The 21,617-nt window shown below is 42.6% G+C and overlaps 1 protein-coding gene across 1 annotated transcript in view; it reads left to right on the top strand.

The window, feature by feature from the left end:
• Positions 1-21,617, top strand: part of dnah7 (dynein, axonemal, heavy chain 7) — a 181,672-nt gene that overhangs the window by 155,066 nt on the left and 4,989 nt on the right. The window contains exons 57-63 of the mRNA XM_037539674.1: positions 195-395; positions 1,911-2,072; positions 3,357-3,542; positions 5,540-5,677; positions 8,890-9,120; positions 12,050-12,202; positions 19,301-19,478. Coding sequence (XP_037395571.1) covers positions 195-395; positions 1,911-2,072; positions 3,357-3,542; positions 5,540-5,677; positions 8,890-9,120; positions 12,050-12,202; positions 19,301-19,478 — 1,249 coding nt within the window. The remainder of the gene's footprint in view (positions 1-194; positions 396-1,910; positions 2,073-3,356; positions 3,543-5,539; positions 5,678-8,889; positions 9,121-12,049; positions 12,203-19,300; positions 19,479-21,617) is intronic.

Below are 21,617 nucleotides of genomic sequence, written 5' to 3'. Positions count from 1 at the left end.
CAAACAGGCGTGGTTATCAGACTAATGCACTCACTAATCTCAGTAATACTATATCTCAGTATACTGGTCCCCGTAAGTCCCTTTATATGTTCCTCTAGCGTTGTTTTACAGTATCTTCACAATTCTTACTTTAAACCATATTACAATCCCAAATAAAACTTCTGTCAGACATTTTGCATTTCCATTTTATCCAGGAGCTGAACCCAGATACCACTCACCCAGATTTCCGTCTGTGGCTGACCAGTTACCCCTCACCCAACTTCCCTGTGGCCGTCTTACAGAATGGCGTCAAAATGACCAACGAGGCCCCCAAAGGGCTGCGCTCTAACATCATAGGCTCCCTCTACATGGATCCTATCTCCGACCCTGAGTTCTTCAACAGCAGCACCAAACCGGTAAGCGCAAATGGAGCAGCAGCTCCATTGTAGTTTGTAGTTTGTAGTCTGGTTGTAGTTTATATTATTTTTATTAGTCATAATAGAAGTCATATCTTTGCAGAAAGTTATTATGGGAAATAGGATATGTGGGTGCTGGTAGAAAGGCTTGTTTGGAAAGACAGTGATTCATATGAGTTTTATTTTTATTGTACTATCTGCTAATGTAGTATTTTGGACAACTGATATTAAGGACGCCTAACTTTTCAAGGTGTTCCAAATAACTTAATATTTGAAGCTGCACTATGTATGATTTGGTGATTTAGAGACCTCTCTAGTGGAAATGTGTAATTGCACAGAGCGTGCAAGTGATTCTTATGATTGAAAGAGCGTTCAAATAGAACTCAAAACTTGATGTAGGACGTCTTCCAAGGATGTCAGTGAATTACTTACTATTGTCATCATATCTTCATCAGTATGATGTTGATTTTGAGATAATTTGAGGCCTAAACATCGAGTCAGAGCTTCTTTCTAAGCCTGTCCATGTGACATTAATATGTAAAGATACACATTGTATAAAAACCCCTGACCTAATGCTTTGGCGTGACTCACATGACCGTATTTTATCCTCTTTTTATACTTCTTATTCAGTAATGATAATTATTTCAATTTTAACAACAAAATACATAGTGCAGCTTTGAATTTGCTTTAACTGTCATGTGCTGCAGTCATGTCTGTTAGCATAACCAGCCTAACTACAGCAGTATAACTAATACACTCTGACAATAAGTAGATTAATAGATTAAATGACATAATTATATAATTAATTACATAATTACATTTCATAAAACATTGTGTTTTGCCATGGGTCTGGCCATGTCTTTGTGCGTGCCTGTCCAGGACTGTTTAAAATTGAGTTTCAGTGTTTGCATAAGATGTTCCTTTCTCAGTTCACATATAATGGTAGCAACACCCAAATATGCTTTACTGTGGACCACTGTGCACACAAGCTATTGTTTTCATAGTTCCTATGCAGCATATTATATACCTTCATAGTGCATAGCATACAACCCTCACTGTTGGTTTGCAATAACTGAAAGAACAAACCAAAACCCACCCATTGTATCCACTTGTGATATCAGCACTGAAACCTTTAAGGTAAGTGTGGCAGTGTGATGATATTTATCGCTATCATGATAAATTATGTCATATTATGGCACATTATGTTCTCTGAGCATATGCATAAGGAAGCGTCATTGACCCTGGTTAATTGAACTGCAGTGTGTAAAATGCTGAATAAAAATCATTGTATTCATAGTTTTTGGAAGCATTTTTAAATATTAAATTTAAATTTTTTGGGCTAATATGTGCTTTTAACAACAGTTTGTAAAAATATATATTATTATTTGGAAAGTTACAGTAAAAATTCCTCAGAAATTTCAAAAGAAATCTTCAAAAGACTTTTGATGGGCAGTATGTATTTTCTGTATGTTCTGTATGATCATATTTTTATATATATATGTTTTTTTATTTCAGGCTGTCTTTAAGAAGCTACTGTATGGTCTCTGTTTCTTCCATGCACTGACCCAAGAGAGGAGGAAGTTTGGCCCCCTGGGCTGGAACATCCCCTATGAGTTCAACGAGACTGATCTGCGCATATCTGTCCAGCAGCTTCACATGTTCCTGGACCAGTACGAAGTAATGACATGCACACATTCAAACACCCAATCCTTTGCTGCTCCTCCTTTCATACCTACATCAGCCAGTTCTCACCCGCGGTTGTTGAGCCACTCTATTACATGCGCTCTTAACAGGACCTCTCCATGTCTCCGACTTCATTTCCACGCACACCAGCACTTCTTTCATAAGCTCCTGCGAAAGGGGAGAAAAAAGAAACCCTTGACATTTTCCCAACTTCAGAGGCACCCTCCACGCTCCTCTTGCTATCCCTTTCAAAACAAGCACTCTCTACATAAACTGATCAAGAAACTCCCAGAAAAATGTGCTGACATTTCCTTCGCAGCCTGCTGCTCGGTTCGCGGCATTAGCAAGGGAAATTTCAGCAGGAAAATGTCACGATCCCAATGTTCACGGTATCACCTTTTCATATATAACCCTGACCACCCCCGCCTCCACAAACCCCCCCGCCCCAACTCAAAGTACACTGAACCACACTGGTGTTTATTTGATGCTTGCTGTGAAATTTTCCTCAATTTGTTTTCAAGCAGAGGAACAGCTCAACTAAACACTGTGATGGATTTAAATAGTTGGCTTCACATGCACTAATATACACTGTATATTAGTAGGTGTACACAGAGGAGGCGGACCATAACTTAATGCAGGGTAAAATCACACTATATGCCCAAACGTATGTGAACACCCCTCCGAATTATTGAGTTCAGATGTGTCAGGTGTATAAAATCTAGCACATAGTCATGCAATCTCCAAAGACAAACACTGGCAGCAGAATGAGTTGTACTAGCTCAGTAACTGTAAACGTGGTAGTTTCATAGGATACCCCATTTGCCACAAGTCAACTCATAAAATTCTGTCCTGCTAGATCTGCCCCAGCCACCTGTACATGTGATTATTGTGAAATGGAAGCATCTAGGAGCAACAATAGCTCAGCCACAAAGCAGCAGGCCACACAAACACACAGAGCGGGGATACCTACCCTCTGTTATATCATGCCTTATGAGTTCCAAACTGCCTCTGAAGCAACTCCAGCACAAGAACTGTGTCAGGAGATTCATGAAATGGATCGCGATGGCTGAGCAGCTGCACACAAAACTGAGATCTGACCACCCCAACATTACAGAATTTATTTGGAATTACATGGTTCACTTTGGAGGTGTGGAAAAAGATTCCTACAGATTTCTATGAGAAACTGAAAGTGAGCCTACTGAGTCTACTTTTTGAACTGAAAAAGAAGAAATTGAAGCACTATGTGTAACTGTGAGGTGTTGCATTTTGTAACCACAGGAGGTGCCCTTTGATGCGCTCCGCTATATGACTGGAGAATGTAACTATGGAGGCAGAGTAACAGATGACTGGGATCGCCGGACCCTCCGTACAATCCTCTCCATTTTCTACACAGCCAACATCATCACAGACCCCCATTACAAGTTTGACCCCAGCGGCATTTACTATGCACCAACTGAGGGAGATGTAAGACATGCACCATTCACATGCATTATATATATGCACTCACTGGCCCTTTTATTTGGTACACCTTGCTAGTAAAAGGTTGGACTCCCTTTTGCCTTCAGAACTGCCTTAATTCTTTGTGTCATACTTTCAACAAGGTGTTGGAAAGCTTCCTCAGAGATTTTGGTTGGTTATTTGAGTTACTGTTGCCTTTCTATCTATGGAACCAGTCTGCCCATTCTCCTCTGACCTCTCACATCAACAAGCCATTTTTGTCCACACAACTGCCGCTCATTGGATATTTTATCTTGTTTGGACCGTTCTCTGTAAATCCTAGAGATGGTTGTGCGTGAAAATCCCAGTAGATCAGCAGTTTCTGAAATACTCAGACCAGCCCGTCTGGCAGCAACAACCACGCCACGTTACTTAAATCACCTTTCTTCCCCATTCTGATGCTCGGTCTGCACTTCAGCATGTTGTCTTGACCACCTCTACATGCCTAAATGCATTGAGTTGTGGTCATGTGATTGGCTGATTAGCTAATTATGTTAACAAGCAACTGAACAGGTGTACCTAATAAAGTGGCCAGTGAGTGAGTGTGTGTGTGTGTGTGTGTGTGTGTGTGTGTGTGTGTGTGTGTGTGTGTGTAGCTAATTTTCTGCAGAACTCAAAAACATAGCCAGCACATGACTAGCAGACACAACAGTTATACACTCATAAAATCTTTTTCATTAAAAAACAAAAATGTTTACTTACTTGCAGAATATCGGTTCAGTTTCAGTAGTGACAGTTCTAAATGTCCCACATTGACTTTGGGACACAGTTACTTCAAAACAATGGCACCTCATTTTTCAGAACGTAGCCGTGGGGGACAGGGATTTAGTCTCACTACCTTCTCTAAAATGCAAGGGCGTGGCTAAGATAAGGCGCTGCCTAATGACTAAAACCCTTTGTGTTTCAGTAGTGACGTAAAAATATGGGACAGCATTTTTGAGAGTTTTTTAAATTTATTTTTTACTTGTTCTTTGCCTTTAGCCCAGTGACCGCTGGGATAGGCTCCAGCACCCACCGCGACCCTGAGGGAGAAGCGGCTTAGAAAATGTGTGTGTGTGTGTGTGTGTGTGTGTGTGTGTGTGTGTGTGTGTGTGTGTGTTTGTGTGTGTGTTTGTGTGTGTGAACTTCTTTTTAAAACAACATTGTGCAAAACTGCACAAAAGTATGTTCAGAGTATATTATGTTCACAAGTGTAAATTTAGGGCTAGAGGTTTGGGACAGACACCTCCCAATAGGAAGTACCCTGTAGATTATGATTTTGTATATATTTACCTTATTGCTATCTCTATTAATGCTTTGAGTTTAAATAGCTTGAAACACAATCCTTGCAGAAGTCTACAGTCTCAATACTTCATTGTTTTTTTCAGTACTTTTTTTTACTGTAGGAGCACAGTCCTCATGTGTGCCACGTAACACAGTGGATCTAACAGAACAGATTGTTTACTAGTAAAGATCTCCGGGTTTGATGGTCGCCTTCATTTAAATACAGCTATGAATATTAAACAATCCATTAAAATGTTAAATATTTACTTTTACATCTCTGTGTAATTGTGTAATCTTTCTTTATTTGAGCTCATCACATGAAGATATTTGTTGTAAATTTGTAAAGACACTTGCTTGTAATAAGCAAAATGTATCATTTCTGATTTACCTTGCTGCTCTTTTTTCCCCAAAGAAACTTCTGAAAATCATTATGAGCTCTAAGTTCAATAACTAAGCACAGTGGGACGCCGCCAGTGCCACCATCTAATTTATTTGCGAGCGCATGTATAATCTACACTCAATTTTATTTGCCATTTTCTTGCAGGATCTTTTATTCATGAGTGTTCATTTGCATAGTCATTATTATAAATGTCAGCAATCTCAGGGGTTGCGTGTTTTAAGTATGTGCTGTTATTTAGTGCCTGTGCTTTCTGGACTCGTGCTGTCGCATCAGGAAATGGCTTTTTTTTTTTTTTTTGCAGCACAACAGATACATTGAGTACACCAGGTCACTCCCACTGTATCCTTCACCGGAAATCTTCGGCATGAATGCCAATGCCGACATCACCAAGGACCAGGTGGAGACCCAGCTCCTGTTCGACAGCATCCTGCTCACTCAGGTTCCTTTTCTCTACTAATAAGTCTGATGAACACTTGAGGCCAAATGCACTGTCATTAGCTTTTCTGTGGTTTAGAGTTTAATCCCCAATGAGTTGCGCGGGTTCTGAAACTCCATTGCTCCTCAGAAGCACTTGCAGTTTAAACTAACCCCAGCTGCTCACACATCTGCCACTAGATGTCACTGTATCTCAGGCTGAACTGAGGTTTATCTTAAAGCTGACAAAGACATGGTTTTACCGAAGTTTAAGGCAAGATTTTTGTAATTTTTTGTAATTGAAGTGCATCTTCAGCTCAGATGTTTTTTTTTATATTGCATATGTATAGGCCTGTAATAAATGCTATATTGCTTAAATAAACAGGTTGAAGATAAACTAAAGATGACCTGCGATGATCCCTATTATTGACTTAAAGAGAAACTGTAGCAATCTCAGCAAATATTTCATTCATTTCTCCACACACAACAAAGAAGGCCAAATAATTACAAATGATTAAATGTTCAGTTAGTGACCCATGTGCAGCATTGAAGTGGGCCAGCTGTGCAGCTCTTGCTGAGTGTGGGACATGGGGCTTGTCCCACTCAATGCCAAATTGTGCAGCACTGCATAAGTTTTTTTTTTGTTTGTTTTTTAATCAGCTAATCATTTAAATTAAGTAATCAAAGAAATAAAAGACACAGCATTGTACACAGTCAGGCCCAGTGACATGCAGACTTAGTGTAATTTCCATTGCTGTGTTAAACTTGAAATAAAAGCGGTAATGTGTGCTGTAACTATAAATGAACCGAAGAAAGACATTTTCACCTTTTTGATCTTATAATTAATATGTGGGGTGTCATTTTTGAATTTTGTGTGCAGTTAAAACAAATGACTGTAATACTGTCCATCCACTTCAATAAGTCCACCTAACTTTGCCCAGTTTATCCACTTTAGTCCACTTACCATGTAGGTGCACTTTGTATTTCTACAATTACAGACTGCAGTCATCAGTTTCTCTGCATACTTTGTTAGCCCCTTTTCACCCTGTTTTTCAGTGGTCAGGATCCCGACCGGACCACCACAGAACTGGTATTATTTGGTGGTGGATCATTCAGTATGTTGCCTGTAAACAAGCACAATGTGCTTGTTTTGAGATAACAGTGAGGTTTAATTTAACAGGCAGCTGCGCGTTAGAGCCCTGAAGTTACTGGTTTAGCTGAACCAGTGTTAAACTGAGACTGAACTAAACTACTGCTAAGCTAATGACAATGCAATGACCCCTTAAAGTCGAGGCCTTTGGCACTCAAATCAAGGAAAACTACGCAACGGTCAGCAATGAGGTGAGAAATCAAAGTTCATCCGTTACCTGGATAAAATATTTCACTGTAAACAACGGATTGATTGAAATGAAAATTTGTTGATCAGTATTGATGATAAAGCTCAATATTAATGAGTTTTATGTAACTATAACTGTAACAAAGCAAACACACATCTACTCATTACAGTGTACAGCCTTTGGATAAAGTGAGTATAAATCACAACAGCTGCAGTGCTCAATTATTAGATCTTCTACCAGCCATCCTGTGTCCAGCTATCAATAAAGCAACTTTTTAGCTCTGCTAGCTACGTTAGCATGACACTCATGTTACACATTTACATTCAAGCGATATTGCCATTGAGCTCATTGTTATCATGTTCAGCTCCAGCAACCTGCTCAGTGTTGCCAGATTGGGTAAGATCACCTGGGTGAGCATTTTATGCGACTTGCCATGACATAGTATTTAAATTACACATTATTAAAGAGTATACAGTATAAATATAAATAAATGAATTAACAGAATATAATTAACGCAGTTCACAAAATTTTAACATTTTTAGCATTTTTAATTGATAATAATTATTTATAATGTTGGAATGATACTAATATCTGGACACCTCCCTCGGGAGGTGTCACAAACCAGTCCACCAGGGAGGAGACCCCGGGGAAGACCCAGGACACGCTGGCGTGACTATATCGCCCAGCTGGCCTGGGAGCGCCTTGGAATCCCCCTTGGAGAGCTAGTGGAAGTGGCTGGGGAAAGGGAGGTCTGGGCCTCATTGCTTAGGATGCTGCCGCCGCGACCCGAACCCTGGAGAAGCGGAAGATAATGGATGGATGGATGGATGGATGGATGGATGGATGGATGGATGGAGGGATGGAGGAATGGATGATACTAATAGTAAATAAAATGATAAAGAAACGTCTTCAGTGAATATTCAAAATAATTCATGATAAAATATTCAGTAGTTGCAGCCCTTGTTCCAACATCACTAGTTCTAAGTGCAAGGTCAGGAGCAGACACTGAGGAGAAAGTGGAAACACTGAGAGTTGCATAAGTGTCACTTCGCGTGCTACTGTAGATTCCATTTTCACATGTTGCTTATAGGCAACATATGTATTTAAGCAATTTCTCATATTTATATAATTTATATTGTAATTTATTTGATTTTAATGTTAATCAATATCTAAGCAGAGTTAACAGTAAGTGCGAGCTCAGTTACAGACATCAAGGAGAAAGTGAAAACTGTTAAAACTGTATCAGTCCATCAATAAAAACCTAAATTAACAGTTATAACCATGCTAAAACCTAAACGGTATCAGCAAGTAATCAGAGTTGGCTTTCACAACAGAACTTTTTTGACATCTTTGTTTAGTCCTCCATTCAGGCCTCCATTCACCTTTGAAATATTAAATGAGTAACATTTCTGAAATAAAAAGATATTAAATTTTCACATAATGTTGCCTATAGGCAACATATACATTTGGGCAAATTCTCATAACATAAGGAAATATCTAAGGAGAGTTAACTGTAAGTTAAAGGTCAGTTACAGACTTTGAGAAGAAAGATTGTGTGAAAGATCCATTTTCAAAGAGAGCAGGGCGTATGCTAGGTTTTAAAGACCCAGGGAGTTCCTAGAACTTTAAAGCGAACTTTGAACTGACTGAATTCCTGGAAGCAAAGTGGTTTCCTGGTGTGTCTGTAAGAAACTTCCACAGGTACACTGGCTTGTAGTATGATAAAAAATAGTTGAAAATAGTCAGATCACTCAGTAATGTAATTCTGTTGTCCATCATTAATGGGGGGGAGTGTTATCATATTACAAGCCAGTGTTTGTACATGTTGAAGTTTAATAACAGATGGAATTATTAATAACAGATTTAAAACCAGTTCTGCTTCTTAATATCTCCCCGATAGTCTCGCACATCTGGAGGAGATGCGAAATCATCAGATGACATGGTGTATGAGGTGGCGGCGGATATTTTGGGCAAGCTGCCACGGGACTTTGATACAGAGGCTGCCATGCGCAAGTTCCCCACCAGCTACAACCAGAGCATGAACACGGTGCTAGTGCAAGAGATGGGCCGCTTCAACAAGCTGCTGCAGACCATCCGGGACTCCTGTGTCAACATCCAGAAGGCCATCAAGGTCAGAATCTTAGAGGAAGCGTAGCAGGTTCTGTGATCTTATGAGAACTTGCATGTCAACATATAAGCTAAAAGAAAATAAAACAATTGTTCGCAAACAATAAAAAAATAACTTTAGAGGATCCTTCAAGGAACTAAACTAGCTGAGCAGGAACAGTCTCCAGGTGGTCACTGATTTGGATTTGAGGCTGAAGTTATTGAGGTCAGGCAAACATACTTGAATAATAGCTTTAAGCTTTATGTCAAGGCACTCAGCTGTGATATAATAAATGCTCAGTGTGAGAAACATTTCTCACATGGTAGGCGTGTGGTCAGTCAGACCAGTGGGCATGAAATTGACTTACTTCTACTTTATTCACACAAGTTATTTGAAATACAAACCAAGAGTCATATCACACCTTATGAAAGCAATGCTCAAGAAATTTAGGTTCAAAAGGGCATATTGTTTTTAGTAGAATTAAATGTAACCAGACACCATATGATAAAACCGGACTTATAAATACTGTGAATGAACCTGGATATTTGTACAATTGTACAATCTTGAAAAACAGAAAACAGTTCTATTTGTTTTCGTAATCATGTTATGAAATAATGTTTTGATTTAGTGCACATCAATCCACAGTTAACAGTTATAATAATCATCCTAAAATGTAAACAGTATCAACAGTTCTCATTGACCTATGAATTTAATTACTATACCTTCCCCCCACCAAGCATGCTCAATGTCCCTGTTCCATGCAAATAGCATTTCTTGAAAAGTTTCCATTTAGCCGCTGACCAAAAAAGTATGTAAGCTAGCTAATGTAAGTTAACCTTAGCATTATGTATCAGCCTATGGCTTTATTGTGCCTTTCTACCAGCACCTATTCTAAATGGTACTATCATATATAGACAGCAGCCGTTGAAAGTTTTCTATGTAGCCACTAAATAAGATGGATAAATACAATGGAAGCTACCCTCTTTACATCATACAAGCTCATATAACCACTGAGAATCCCTGTGGTGTCTACCAATCCTGTCTACTAGCCAATGTAAGCACATAAATTAACTTTAGCATTCTTATTTGACCTATTCTTTTAATGCCTTTACTTTCTAACACCATGTTAAATGCTACTGGACAGCAACAGTTGAAAACTTTCCATCTAGAGGCTGCTACAACCATTGGGAATCCATGTGATGTCTACCAAATCCTGACTACTAGCCTAGCCACTGATCTATAGGCAGCTATAAAACCAAGCTAGCATTAGTGTAAGTCTTAACTGGGTCATCAAACAAAAAGTCTATGTAAGATAACATAAATTAACTTTTTTTACTGGTTCTTTTAAAGCCTTTACTTTCTACCAAAATTCTAAATGTTACTGGACAGCAACATTTGAAGACATTTGGCGTCCAGAGGCTGAAGTTGATACAATCCATCCTATCCAACTGCAGGCCTTTCTCCTGGAGTTCTTGCACACATGCTTCTTTCTTTAGAAAGTTTCCCTGCTGTTTAACTGACAGCTCCAATCCTGGTTAACACGCTCCTCCTCTCTCTTGATGAGGGAGCTGTGCTACCTGCCGTGGTCTGATCAGAGGCACTGGTTTTCATTTACACACTGTGGACCCTAATCCCATAATCTAACCTTAATATAATCCCTTAATCTCTTCTGGCTCCCATCTTGGGCTCCTGCCTTGGGGCACCTCTCTTTTTCACCTCATTTTGTGATCTCCAGCCTCTCCCTTTTTGCCTGCATTCTCTTTGTCCTCTTATCCCTCTCCACTACCTCCCTCATCTCTTATGGGCTTGTTAGCTCCAGCTCCTCTGGAGAAGATGAAGTAGGTATCATTCTTTAATCTCTGCTGCTGTTTGTGGAGGCCCTCACTATATGAGTTCCGTTATGTGGGCTAGACTGAACTTTGGCTGAAGGAGAATAGAGAGGTGGAACTTTTAAGGCATCTGACTCTGAACTGCAATCATAATTATTTGATCTTCGCTAAGAACGAAATTGCAGTTCAGTACTAACTCCTACCAATACAAGTTAGCAAGCTAGCTTCTTTGTCAAGTTGCACTCCCTTGAGGCTAATTATTTCAGCTTTACTAGCTTGATAACACATTAGGATGTACATAAGATAAGCATAAACACACAAATCGCTGAATCCACAAGTACAGCCAGCTACCTTGCTAACAAAAGTTTTTGCTTGTTGTCCTGTAATTTGAGTAATCAGTTCTCTCCATTGTAATGATGATTTTAAGGGTTTTATTGCAAAAGACCACTTAGACCACTTTCAAGAATTTTGATTTATTTGGTGATGTACATTGTTATGTGTGAGCTTTACACATACAAGGAATATCAATGCTATATAGTGATTAATACCACCTTTATTGGGGAATTCAAAGTCTTTAGATGGGGTTTTTGTTGTCTTTAAACCAGGCAGTCTGTGTCACCACTGTAGGAAACATGTTTACAACAGATGGTTAAATTATTCATTTTGGCTCAGGAGTCCCTTTAAGATAATCAGACTGTAAACTTGATGAAATGTATATTTGTATTATGAACAACTTGCATTAGGCATCCTCCACAGCAGTCATCTGTAGTGCGGGCTCCTTTTCTCAAGAAGTTCCATACATCAACTTCATGATGTAAAAAAAAAAAAAAACATTATGTGCCACAGAAATGTTTGTTACAGAGAAGCCTGCATTTTTAGCAGGGTGGCACATATAGTGATCAAAGCGCAACAAAAACTTGTGTCCAAGTTGCATCATCTAACCAACGACAGGGATGTGCCAGGCACATCACAAATCTGAACGTAGAAAGGGTATAGCTATGTGTTTTCGTGAGAGGATATTTCAGCAATGAAGACTTTATGAAGACAACAAAATGATGAAATATAAATTCATCCCTTAAACCATCTGGAATGTGTTTGCCACTTATGTTGCTTTTCTGCTGCAGGGTCTGGTGGTGATGTCTGCTGAATTAGAAGAAGTTGTAACGAGCATTCTGAAAGGCCGTATTCCTGGCATGTGGATGAAGAAGTCATACCCCAGCCTCAAACCACTGGGAGGATATGTCAGTGACTTCTTGGAGAGGCTTGCATTTTTGCAGGTAAGTTTGAGCCATTCAGACAATACTGTGCAGGCAGAGGCAAGTCAAAACACCCATGAAGTACCAGTTATTCATTCATCAGTGTCAGAAAAAAAACATAAGTTTAACAGATAATTACAGAAAAGCTACCAACACTAAGTAGAATGTCAAATCTATCGGCATTTAATTTGTTCTTCATTTTTGTGCACCTACTGCCACTTAGACTTTTCCAGTCTTCAAACCAAAGACCAAACCAATCAAAAACCCCCCAAAGGAGTCACTGACATCATTTTCCCCTTCAAAGGGAAAGTAGCATTCATGTAAAACAGTCATTAAGCATTAGTTTTCAGTAGATATTTCTGAGGAGATTAGATATAAGACAATCCACTTATGTAAGGAAGAAGAAAGTCAAAGTGAAAAAACAACCTGGTAAAATCTGCTAGACCACCAAAACCGTCCCCATCAGATAAACAGCCTCCCCATCAGATAAAAAGCTTTCATCTTTGAGAGAGAGGAGAAAATCAGGCTCCACTCTTGCTTCATATCTGAAAAAATCCAGATGTTTCTGTCCATCTTTCCACTGTGAGAAGACAACTTAAGAAGCTGTTACTGAGAAAAGGAGAAAATTTGCACTAGAACACAGAAACAGGACATCTAAGATGTGAAGTGAGTTGAATTTCTAGTTGGCTTTACTCATGAGAAGCAGAAAATACAGCCAACTTCTAAGACTGAACTTTGGAGATGTGGGGAAAAATATCCGAAAGTGAGACTCCTGAAAAGGATGGAAGCTGTAATAAAGGTATAGTAAATACATGAAAGCTGGTCTGTAGCTTATGGACAGTACTGTATATGATGCAGTCACTTCTGCTTTTGTTGGACGTCAATAATGAAAAGTAGAAATCACCCATAAGAAAGTATTAGCTGGGCCTCACATATCTTAACATACCTTGTTCTATTCCAAGCAATTACACCTATTTATTTCATCAGTGTAGGTAATTTCATTTCAGATCTCACAGCTTATTAATTCTCACACTCACCAGACTTGTCATCCTACATGACGTGAACGATGCAGTGATTTTGTATTAACACAGTGTTCAATTATATTTTGTGAAAAAATTCTAAAATAGCATTGGATATTCTCTCCTTGGATCACCACCTTATCGTGGTGGAGGGGTTTGCGTGCTTGAATGATCTTAGGAGCTATGTTGTCTGGAGCAAAAGCTCCTGGTAGGGTCTCCCATGGCAAACTGGTCCTAGGTGACAGGTCAGACAAAGTGTGATCCATAATAACCCCTATGAAGCCTCTCCTTGGATCACCACCTTATCGTGGTGGAGGGGTTTGCGTGCTTGAATGATCTTAGGAGCTATGTTGTCTGGAGCAAAAGCTCCTGGTAGGGTCTCCCATGGCAAACTGGTCCTAGGTGACAGGTCAGACAAAGTGTGATCCATAATAACCCCTATGAAGACACAAAAGCAGGACTTGTGTACCCTGCCCGGAACAGGGTTACCGGGGCCCCACCCTGGAGCCAGGCCTGGGGGAGGGGCTCGCCAGCGAGCGTCTGGTGGCCGGGCATTTACTCATGGTGCCCGGCCGGGCCCAGCCCGAAGGAGTTACATGAGTCCCCCCTCCCATCGACCCACCACCAATGGGAGGGGCAGTAGTAGGGGTTCGGTGCGTTGTGGATCGGGCAGTGTCCAAAGGCGTGGGCCTTGGCGTTCTGATCCTCGGTTGCTGAAATTGGCTTTTGGAACTTGGAACGTTACCTCACTGGCGGGGAAAGAGCCTGAGTTGGTGCGCGAGGTTGAGAGATACCGGCTAGATATAGTCGGGCTCACCTCAACACACAGCTTGGGATCTGGGTCCAATCTCCTTGAGAGGGGCTGGACTTTATTCTTTTCTGGAGTTGCCCATGGTGAGAGGCGGCGGGCAGGTGTGGGCTTTCTCATAGCCCCTCGACTCGGTGCCTGTATGTTGGGGTTTTCTCCGGTGGACGAGAGGGTAGCTTCCCTACGCCTTCGGGTTGGGGAACGGGTCCTGACTGTTGTCTGTGCTTATGCACCGAACAGCAGTTCAGAGTACCCAGCCTTCTTAGAGTCCTTGGGAAGGGTGCTTGAAGGTGCTCCTCCTGGAGACTCTATTGTCCTACTGGGGGACTTCAATGCTCACGTGGGCAATGACAGTGAGACCTGGAGGGGTGTGATTGGGAGGAATGGCCTCTCTGATCTGAACCCGAGTGGTGTTCAGTTTTTGGACTTCTGCGCAAACCACAGTTTGTCCATCACGAACACCATGTTTGAACACAAGGATGTCCATAAGTGCACATGGCACCAGGACACCCTAGGCCGCAGTTCAATGATTGACTTTGTAGTCGTGTCATCGGACTTGCGGCCATGTGTTTTGGACACTCGGGTAAAGAGAGGAGCTGAGCTGTCAACTGATCACCACCTGGTGGTGAGTTGGATCAGGTGGTGGGGGAAGATGCCAGTCAGACCAGGCAAGCCCAAACGTATAGTGAGGGTTTGCTGGGAACGTCTAGCAGAAGAACCTGTCAGATTGATCTTCAACTCACACCTCCGTCAGAACTTTGACCAGATATCGGGGGAGGTGGGGGACATTGACTCAGAATGGGCCATGTTCCGTTCCTCCATTGCTGAAGCGGCTGACTGTAGCTGTGGCCGTAAGGTAGTTGGTGCCTGTCGGGGCGGTAATCCTCGAACCCGGTGGTGGACACCCCAGGTGAGAGATGCCATCAAGCTGAAGAAGGAGTCCTACCGGGCATGGTTGGCCTGTGGGACACCAGAGGCAGCTGGCAGGTATCGACAGGCCAAGCGATCTGCGGCTTCAGTTGTCGCCAAGGCAAAAACCCGTGTATGGGAGGAGTTTGGTGAGGCCTTGGAAAGTGACTTTAAGTCGGCTCCGAAAAGATTCTGGCAAACCGTCAGGCGACTCAGAAGGGGAAAGCAGTGTGCCACTAGCACTGTATATAGTGGAGATGGTGTGCTGCTGACTTCGACTGAAGACGTCATTGGGCGGTGGAAGGAGTACTTTGAGGACCTTCTCAATCCCACCGACACGTTCTCCAGTGAGGAGGCTGAGTCTGGGGACATGGGAATAGGCTTGTCCATTACTGAGGCCGAAGTCGCTAAGGTAGTTAAGAAGCTCCTTGGTGGCAAGGCTCCAGGGGTGGATGAGATCCGCCCTGAGTTCCTCAAGGCTCTGGATGTTGTGGGGCTGTCTTGGCTGACACGCCTTTTCAACATTGCGTGGACATCGGGGCGGTGCCACTGGATTGGCAGACTGGGGTGGTGGTGCCTCTTTTTAAAAAAGGGGACCGGAGGGTGTGTTCCAACTACAGGGGAATCACACTCCTCAGCCTCCCTGGCAAGGTCTATGCAGGGGTACTGGAGAAGAGAGTCCGGCTTATAGTCGAACCTCGGATCCAGGAGGAACAGTGCGGGTTCCGCCCTGGTCGTGGAACACTGGACCAACTCTTCACCCTCTCCAGGATTCTGGAGGGTTCATGGGAGTTTGCCCAACCAGTCCACATGTGCTTTGTGGATCTGGAGAAGGCATTCGACTGTGTTCCCCGGGGTATTCTGTGGGAGGTGCTTCGGGAGTACGGGGTACATGGCTCTTTGCTACGAGCCATTCAGGCCCTGTACAAACAAAGCAGGAGTTTGGTTCGCATGGCCGGCAGTAAGTCAGACTCGTTCCCAGTGAGAGTTGGACTCCGTCAGGGCTGCCCTTTGTCACCGATTCTATTCATAATTTTTATGGATAGAATTTCTAGGCGCAGTCAAGGGATGGAGGGTGTCCGGTTTGGTGACCTCAGGGTCACATCGCTGCTGTTTGCAGATGATGTGGTCCTATTGGGGACATCAGGCCGCGAACTTCAGCTTTCGCTGGATCGGTTTGCAGCCGAGTGTGAAGCGGCTGGGATGAGAATCAGTACCTCTAAATCCGAGACCATGGTTCTCAGGCGGAAAAGGGTGGAGAGCCCTCTCTGGGTCGGGGATAGGCTCTTGCCTCAAGTGGAGGAGTTCAAGTATCTCGGGGTCTTGTTCACGAGTGATGGTACAAGGGAGCGGGAGATTGACAGGCGGATTGGTGCTGGGTCAGCAGTGATGCGGGCTCTTTACCGGTCTGTTGTCGTAAAGAAAGAGCTGAGCCATAAGGCAAGGCTCTCGATTTACCGGTCGATCTACGTTCCCACCCTCACCTATGGTCATGAGCTTTGGGTAATGACCGAAAGAATAAGATCGCGAATACAAGCGGCCGAAATGAGTTTCCTCCGCAGGGTGTCTGGACTCTCCCTGAGAGATAGGGTGAGAAGTTCAGTCATCCGGGAGGGACTCGGAGTAGAGCCGCTGCTTCTTCACGTTGAGAGGAGCCAGCTGAGGTGGTTCGGGCATCTGGTTAAGATGCCTCCTGGACGCCTCCCTCGGGAGGTGTCACAGGCGAGTCCACCTGGGAGGAGACCCCGGGGAAGACCCAGGACACGCTGGCGCGACTATATCGCCCAGCTGGCCTGGGAGCGCCTCGGAATCCCCCTTGGAGAGCTTGTGGAAGTGGCTGGGGAAAGGGAGGTCTGGGCTTCATTGCTTAGGATGCTGCCCCCGCGACCCGAACCCCGGAGAAGCGGAAGATAATGGATGGATGGATGGATGGATATTCAAGGCCAACGAAAACACTTGAACATGAAGTAACCCTATGTAGTTACATCTAAATACATTTTAATGTCATTTTACACAGTTTCGGAGAACATTTTATTTATCAAAGTAGTAGTGTTGATTCAAAATTAAAGACAGATTATTTAGGTGGTTCTGTTAGGGGTTACATTTGAGCAGAGCTTCTCTGAACAGCTGTAGTTACCAAATGATACCTTGGCATTCATTTCTAGTTCCTTTTCATGTGTAGCATGGGAAATCTGCATAGATCAGTACATTTTAAAATATCATTTAGAGGTTAAAATACTATTTAAGTGTTGATTCTCTAATGGAAATATAGGACAACTCAATAGCTTAAAGCAGAGGACTTCAGATCTGCACATTTAACCCAGTTTCCTGTCCTGGATTTCATAATCACTTGTGGCTATCGGTAACCGATCGGCCACCTTGTCTCATTACTTACCAGTGATTAAGAAAAACTGGATTCCAGATCAGGAGTGGAAGAGCTTTGGCCTAAACTGTATAAGATAGTTAGTTAAGCTTCTTTACAATGTAGTTCTATACAAACATTTTAAAACATTCAAAGTCCACATTTTATTGATTTAAGTGAAAATAAGTTAACACCTCGTCTACAGAGGGCACGCTTAAATATGGCATTTTTATAAAATGTTTAGTGCCCAATTTCTATCCAGGGGTGTTGAAACTTTCACACACGACTGTGGAGGTCATACTGGCATAACCACAGGTATCTGTACCCAGAAGACTTCAAAGGCAGCTCTAGCAGCATTCCCAGAAGAGGAGAAGGGCTTTCAAGAACATTATAGCTGTCATTTTAATAATCACCTTTCTGAAGGATCAATTAGCAGTCCTTATTACTTATCCGAACCATTTGTTAATCACTCAGAAATAATAGCTTTATATAATGTAATAATAGCTTAAGAAAATCGGCATGTGGCCAGCTTGTTTTCCATATGATTTGGTCTGTTAATAGGCTGAAAGGAAATTGCTTAATCGCTGGTGTGTAAATTAGCGCAGCAGAGTTCCTGCAATGGGTTCAACAGTGCATTAACACAACACAAAACAGCCAGCTGGTCCAAAGTATTCTACTGTACAGTAAGAAGCGCAAGAAAATCACATGTGCACCATCTGACTCAATGCTCTGCAATATGTGCCGTGCATTCCGAACATGAGCGTGTGTAGCAAGTCCTGTAGGTAAGCCTCTTGATGTTTATTTTAGCATGAGGCTTAGCGCATTACTGCGAATGGCTTACACGCATTCATGGGCAGATCTGTTGGCATAGTCACTGTATGTCACGGCCACGTTTAAGTGCTGAGGTGGATTACAAAATGTACTTATTGTATGTAAGTGTGAATAAGAACAGACACTGGTTTGATTATGTAAGACAGGCTGACAGTAAGCCAGGGAAATATACTGATACAGATCTGAGATTTCCTTATTGATGCACTGGAGTGTTTCAATGGAGAGTGCACCTCCTTGTTTCTACACTCTTTGTCCATTTTATCAGCTCCACTTACCATATAGAAGCATTTTGTAGCTCTACAATTACAGACTGCAGTCCATCTGTTTCTCTGCATACTTTGTTAGCCCCCTTTCAGCCTGTTCTTCAAAGGTCAGGAGCCCCACAGGACCACCATAGAGTAGGTATTATTTGAGTGGTGGATCATTCTTAGCACTGCAGTGACACCGATGGTGGTGGTGTGTTAGTGTTTGTTGTGCTGGTACAAGTGGATCAGACAGCAGTGCAGCTGGACTGAGAATAGCCCACCAACCAAAAATTTCCAACCAACAGTGTTCTGTGATGAAGGACTAGAGGATGACCAACACAAAACTGTGCCGCAACAAATGAGCTATGGTCTCTGACTTTACATCTACAAGATGGACCAACAAGCTGCTGTGCCTAATAGAGTGGACAGCGATTGGACACAGTGTTTAAGAACTCCAACAGCACTGCTGTGTTTGATTTTCTCATGCCAGCGCCATGCTCAGTAAAACACCCCCGCCACAGCATTTTGATTAAATGTAAATTAAAATGACAACAACTTTCTTCTAAGGCACTGTTGTTCAGTCTCATCCGCAAAGGGCACAGAAGACATAGCTCACTGTTTACTTCTGCCTGTTTAATCAGTTGGTCTCAGTTTTCAATCACTCACATAAGCTCCTGCTTTGTTGGAATACAAACCTGCAGAGTAAGATTGGACACACCTGTTCTAAGGGATCTAAGAGTTAAGCATCTCCCATGCTTACCTAAATCTAAAATGTTAAAGAGCATGCGAAGTTGTATAGTTTAGGTGGAAGACTGTCTCTGTAGACTATAGCTCTGGCTATACTTAGGTAATGATACTACTCAGCTCTCACTGTTGTAAGTTCTGATGGTGTTTGATCAGTGGAGCGTTCGGCATTCACCTGGTGTTGTTCTTGGCCGTCTCTAGGGGTGGTACGATAATGGCACGCCTGCGGTCTTCTGGATGTCAGGCTTCTTCTTCACGCAGGCCTTCTTGACGGGAAGCCAGCAAAACTACGCTCGCAAGCACACCATTCCCATCGACCTGCTGGGCTTTGACTTCGAGGTCATGGACGACAAGGAGTACAAGCAGCCTCCTGAGGACGGTGAGAGAGGGAGAGCGAGAGCGAGTGTTTCTGCTTTATTGTTAAACACAGATATATCTCAATATCTGAGACAAACACTGTGTTAATTACAAAAGAGAATCCTTGCATTTGCTGAACTCCCTGACACTGAGAAGCTAAATATTGTCAGGAGAAGGGCAGAAGGGCAGTTGTAAGAATATTTTACAATAACATATTTCTAGAGACCCCGCGACCCTGACGGAGAAGCGGCTTAGAAAATGGATGGATGGATGGATATTTCTAGAGACTTTTTAAGTAATTTTATCATGTGAAACTGCCCTTCTGCCCTTCTCCTGACAATATTTAGCTTCTCAGTGTCAGGGATTTCAGCAAATGCAAGGATTCTCTTTGCAATGTTTGGTTATTAGGAAATAATACTTTCAATAAGCTAAATGATCTGAGAATATAGCAAGACACTGCGTTGCAGATTAACTTGGAAGTAAATTAATGAGTAATGAGATTTTCCAGAAAGTATTCAGTAACTTAGAAAAAACAAACCAAAAAGAGAGATTTAGGAGTAATGGAAAGACTTTTTGCTTTCCTATTTTTCCTGTTTCTGCATTTATTTGATTTTCTTCATAATGTTCTCATAATATGTAGATTGTCTTGTTCATACCAGTCTGTCTTTACGCAATCACGTCATCAAGTAACAACATGGAATAGTCCATTAAAACTACGAGCGAGGGTTGAGGCTCCATATTCATCAGGGAGGGTCTTGATGTCTGCCCATCTGCTCATGGAGTCATAAAGTTGTCTGTATTTCCTGATTTCTACTACCAGCCTCTCCAGGTCTTCAAGTTCCTGCTTGGCATCAGGATCAACGCCACCACATTGTTAGAAAATGTTTCATGACATGGTGATCAACAGACAGGTGTGCCGGTTTTTTAATGATAACTTTTTAATCCGTTTACCAAGATAACGTTAGCTAACTCTGTAGACCTTAGCTAACTTCATCATCATCATCATCATCATCATCATCGTTCACCGCTTAATCCAGATAGGGTCGCGGTAGCAGTTGGGAGAGCAGAGAATCACAGATGACCCTGTCCCCTGCAACTTCCTCCAGCTTATTCCCAGGGACCCCAAGCCGCTCCCAGGCCAACTTGGAGATGTAATCTCTTCAGCGGGTCCTAGGGTGCCTGGTACACCCCCACCGGGAGGCGTCCAGGGGGCATCCGAATCAGATGCCCGAACCACCTCAGCTGGCTCCTCTCAATGCAGAGGAGTAGTGGCTCTACTCCGAGCTCCTCCCAGATGGGCGAGCTCCTCACCCTATCACATAGTGTGTAGCCCGCCACCCTGCGAAAAAAGCTCATTTCCGCCGCTTGTATTCACGATCTCATTCTTTCGGTCATTACCCACAGCTCATGACCATAGGTGAGGGTCGGGATGTAGACCGACCGGTAAACAGAGAGCTTTGCCTTATAGCTCAGCTCCCTCTTCACCACTACAGTCTGGTACAGTGACCGCATTACTGCTGCCGCCTGTCCCAGCCTGCAGCCGATCTCACGATCCCTCTTCCCATCGCTTGTGAACAAGACCCTGAGATACTTAAACTCCTCCACCTGGGGCAGGTCCTTTCCCCTTCCCCTTGGAGTGGGCATGCCATCCTTTTCTGGGGCTAACTTTGCTAACCATATTAGCATTTACTGTTTCTTCACTGTAAAAAACATGCAACTTTTTAACTTGCAGAAGTGACTTGACTCAGTTACCAAAAGTAAAACACAATGTTACAGTGTTTGTTAAAACAGTGCAGATTTGAAAGATTGAACACCCACTTAACACCAACAGTCAATAAAACGTCTTTGAGTGTAGTTGCGTGAGAGAGAGAGAGAGAGAGAGAGAGAGAGAGAGAGAGAGAGAGGTAAGTGAAAGGGCTGAAGGGTAGCAAGGATTTGTAAGCAGGAAGGAGAAAGAGGGAGAAAACAAGGAGAAAGAAGGAATGAATAAAACAGGAATGAAGGGAGGATAAAGCACAAATGAAAAATAACAGAACAGAGCGAGGGACAGAGAAGGAGAGAGGATCCATTAACCCCTCGCCGTGCCCACGGGCGATCAATCACAGTCAACATTCTGCCGCTCTTTTACATCAGACCCCCACTGCTCTTTCATCAGCGCATG

Source organism: Pygocentrus nattereri, chromosome 6 (assembly GCF_015220715.1).
Source record: "Pygocentrus nattereri isolate fPygNat1 chromosome 6, fPygNat1.pri, whole genome shotgun sequence".
NCBI classification, from domain to species: Eukaryota; Metazoa; Chordata; class Actinopteri; order Characiformes; family Serrasalmidae; genus Pygocentrus; species Pygocentrus nattereri.
Note: the sequence above shows the minus strand (reverse complement) of the source record. Positions and strands in the feature narration are given on the sequence as shown.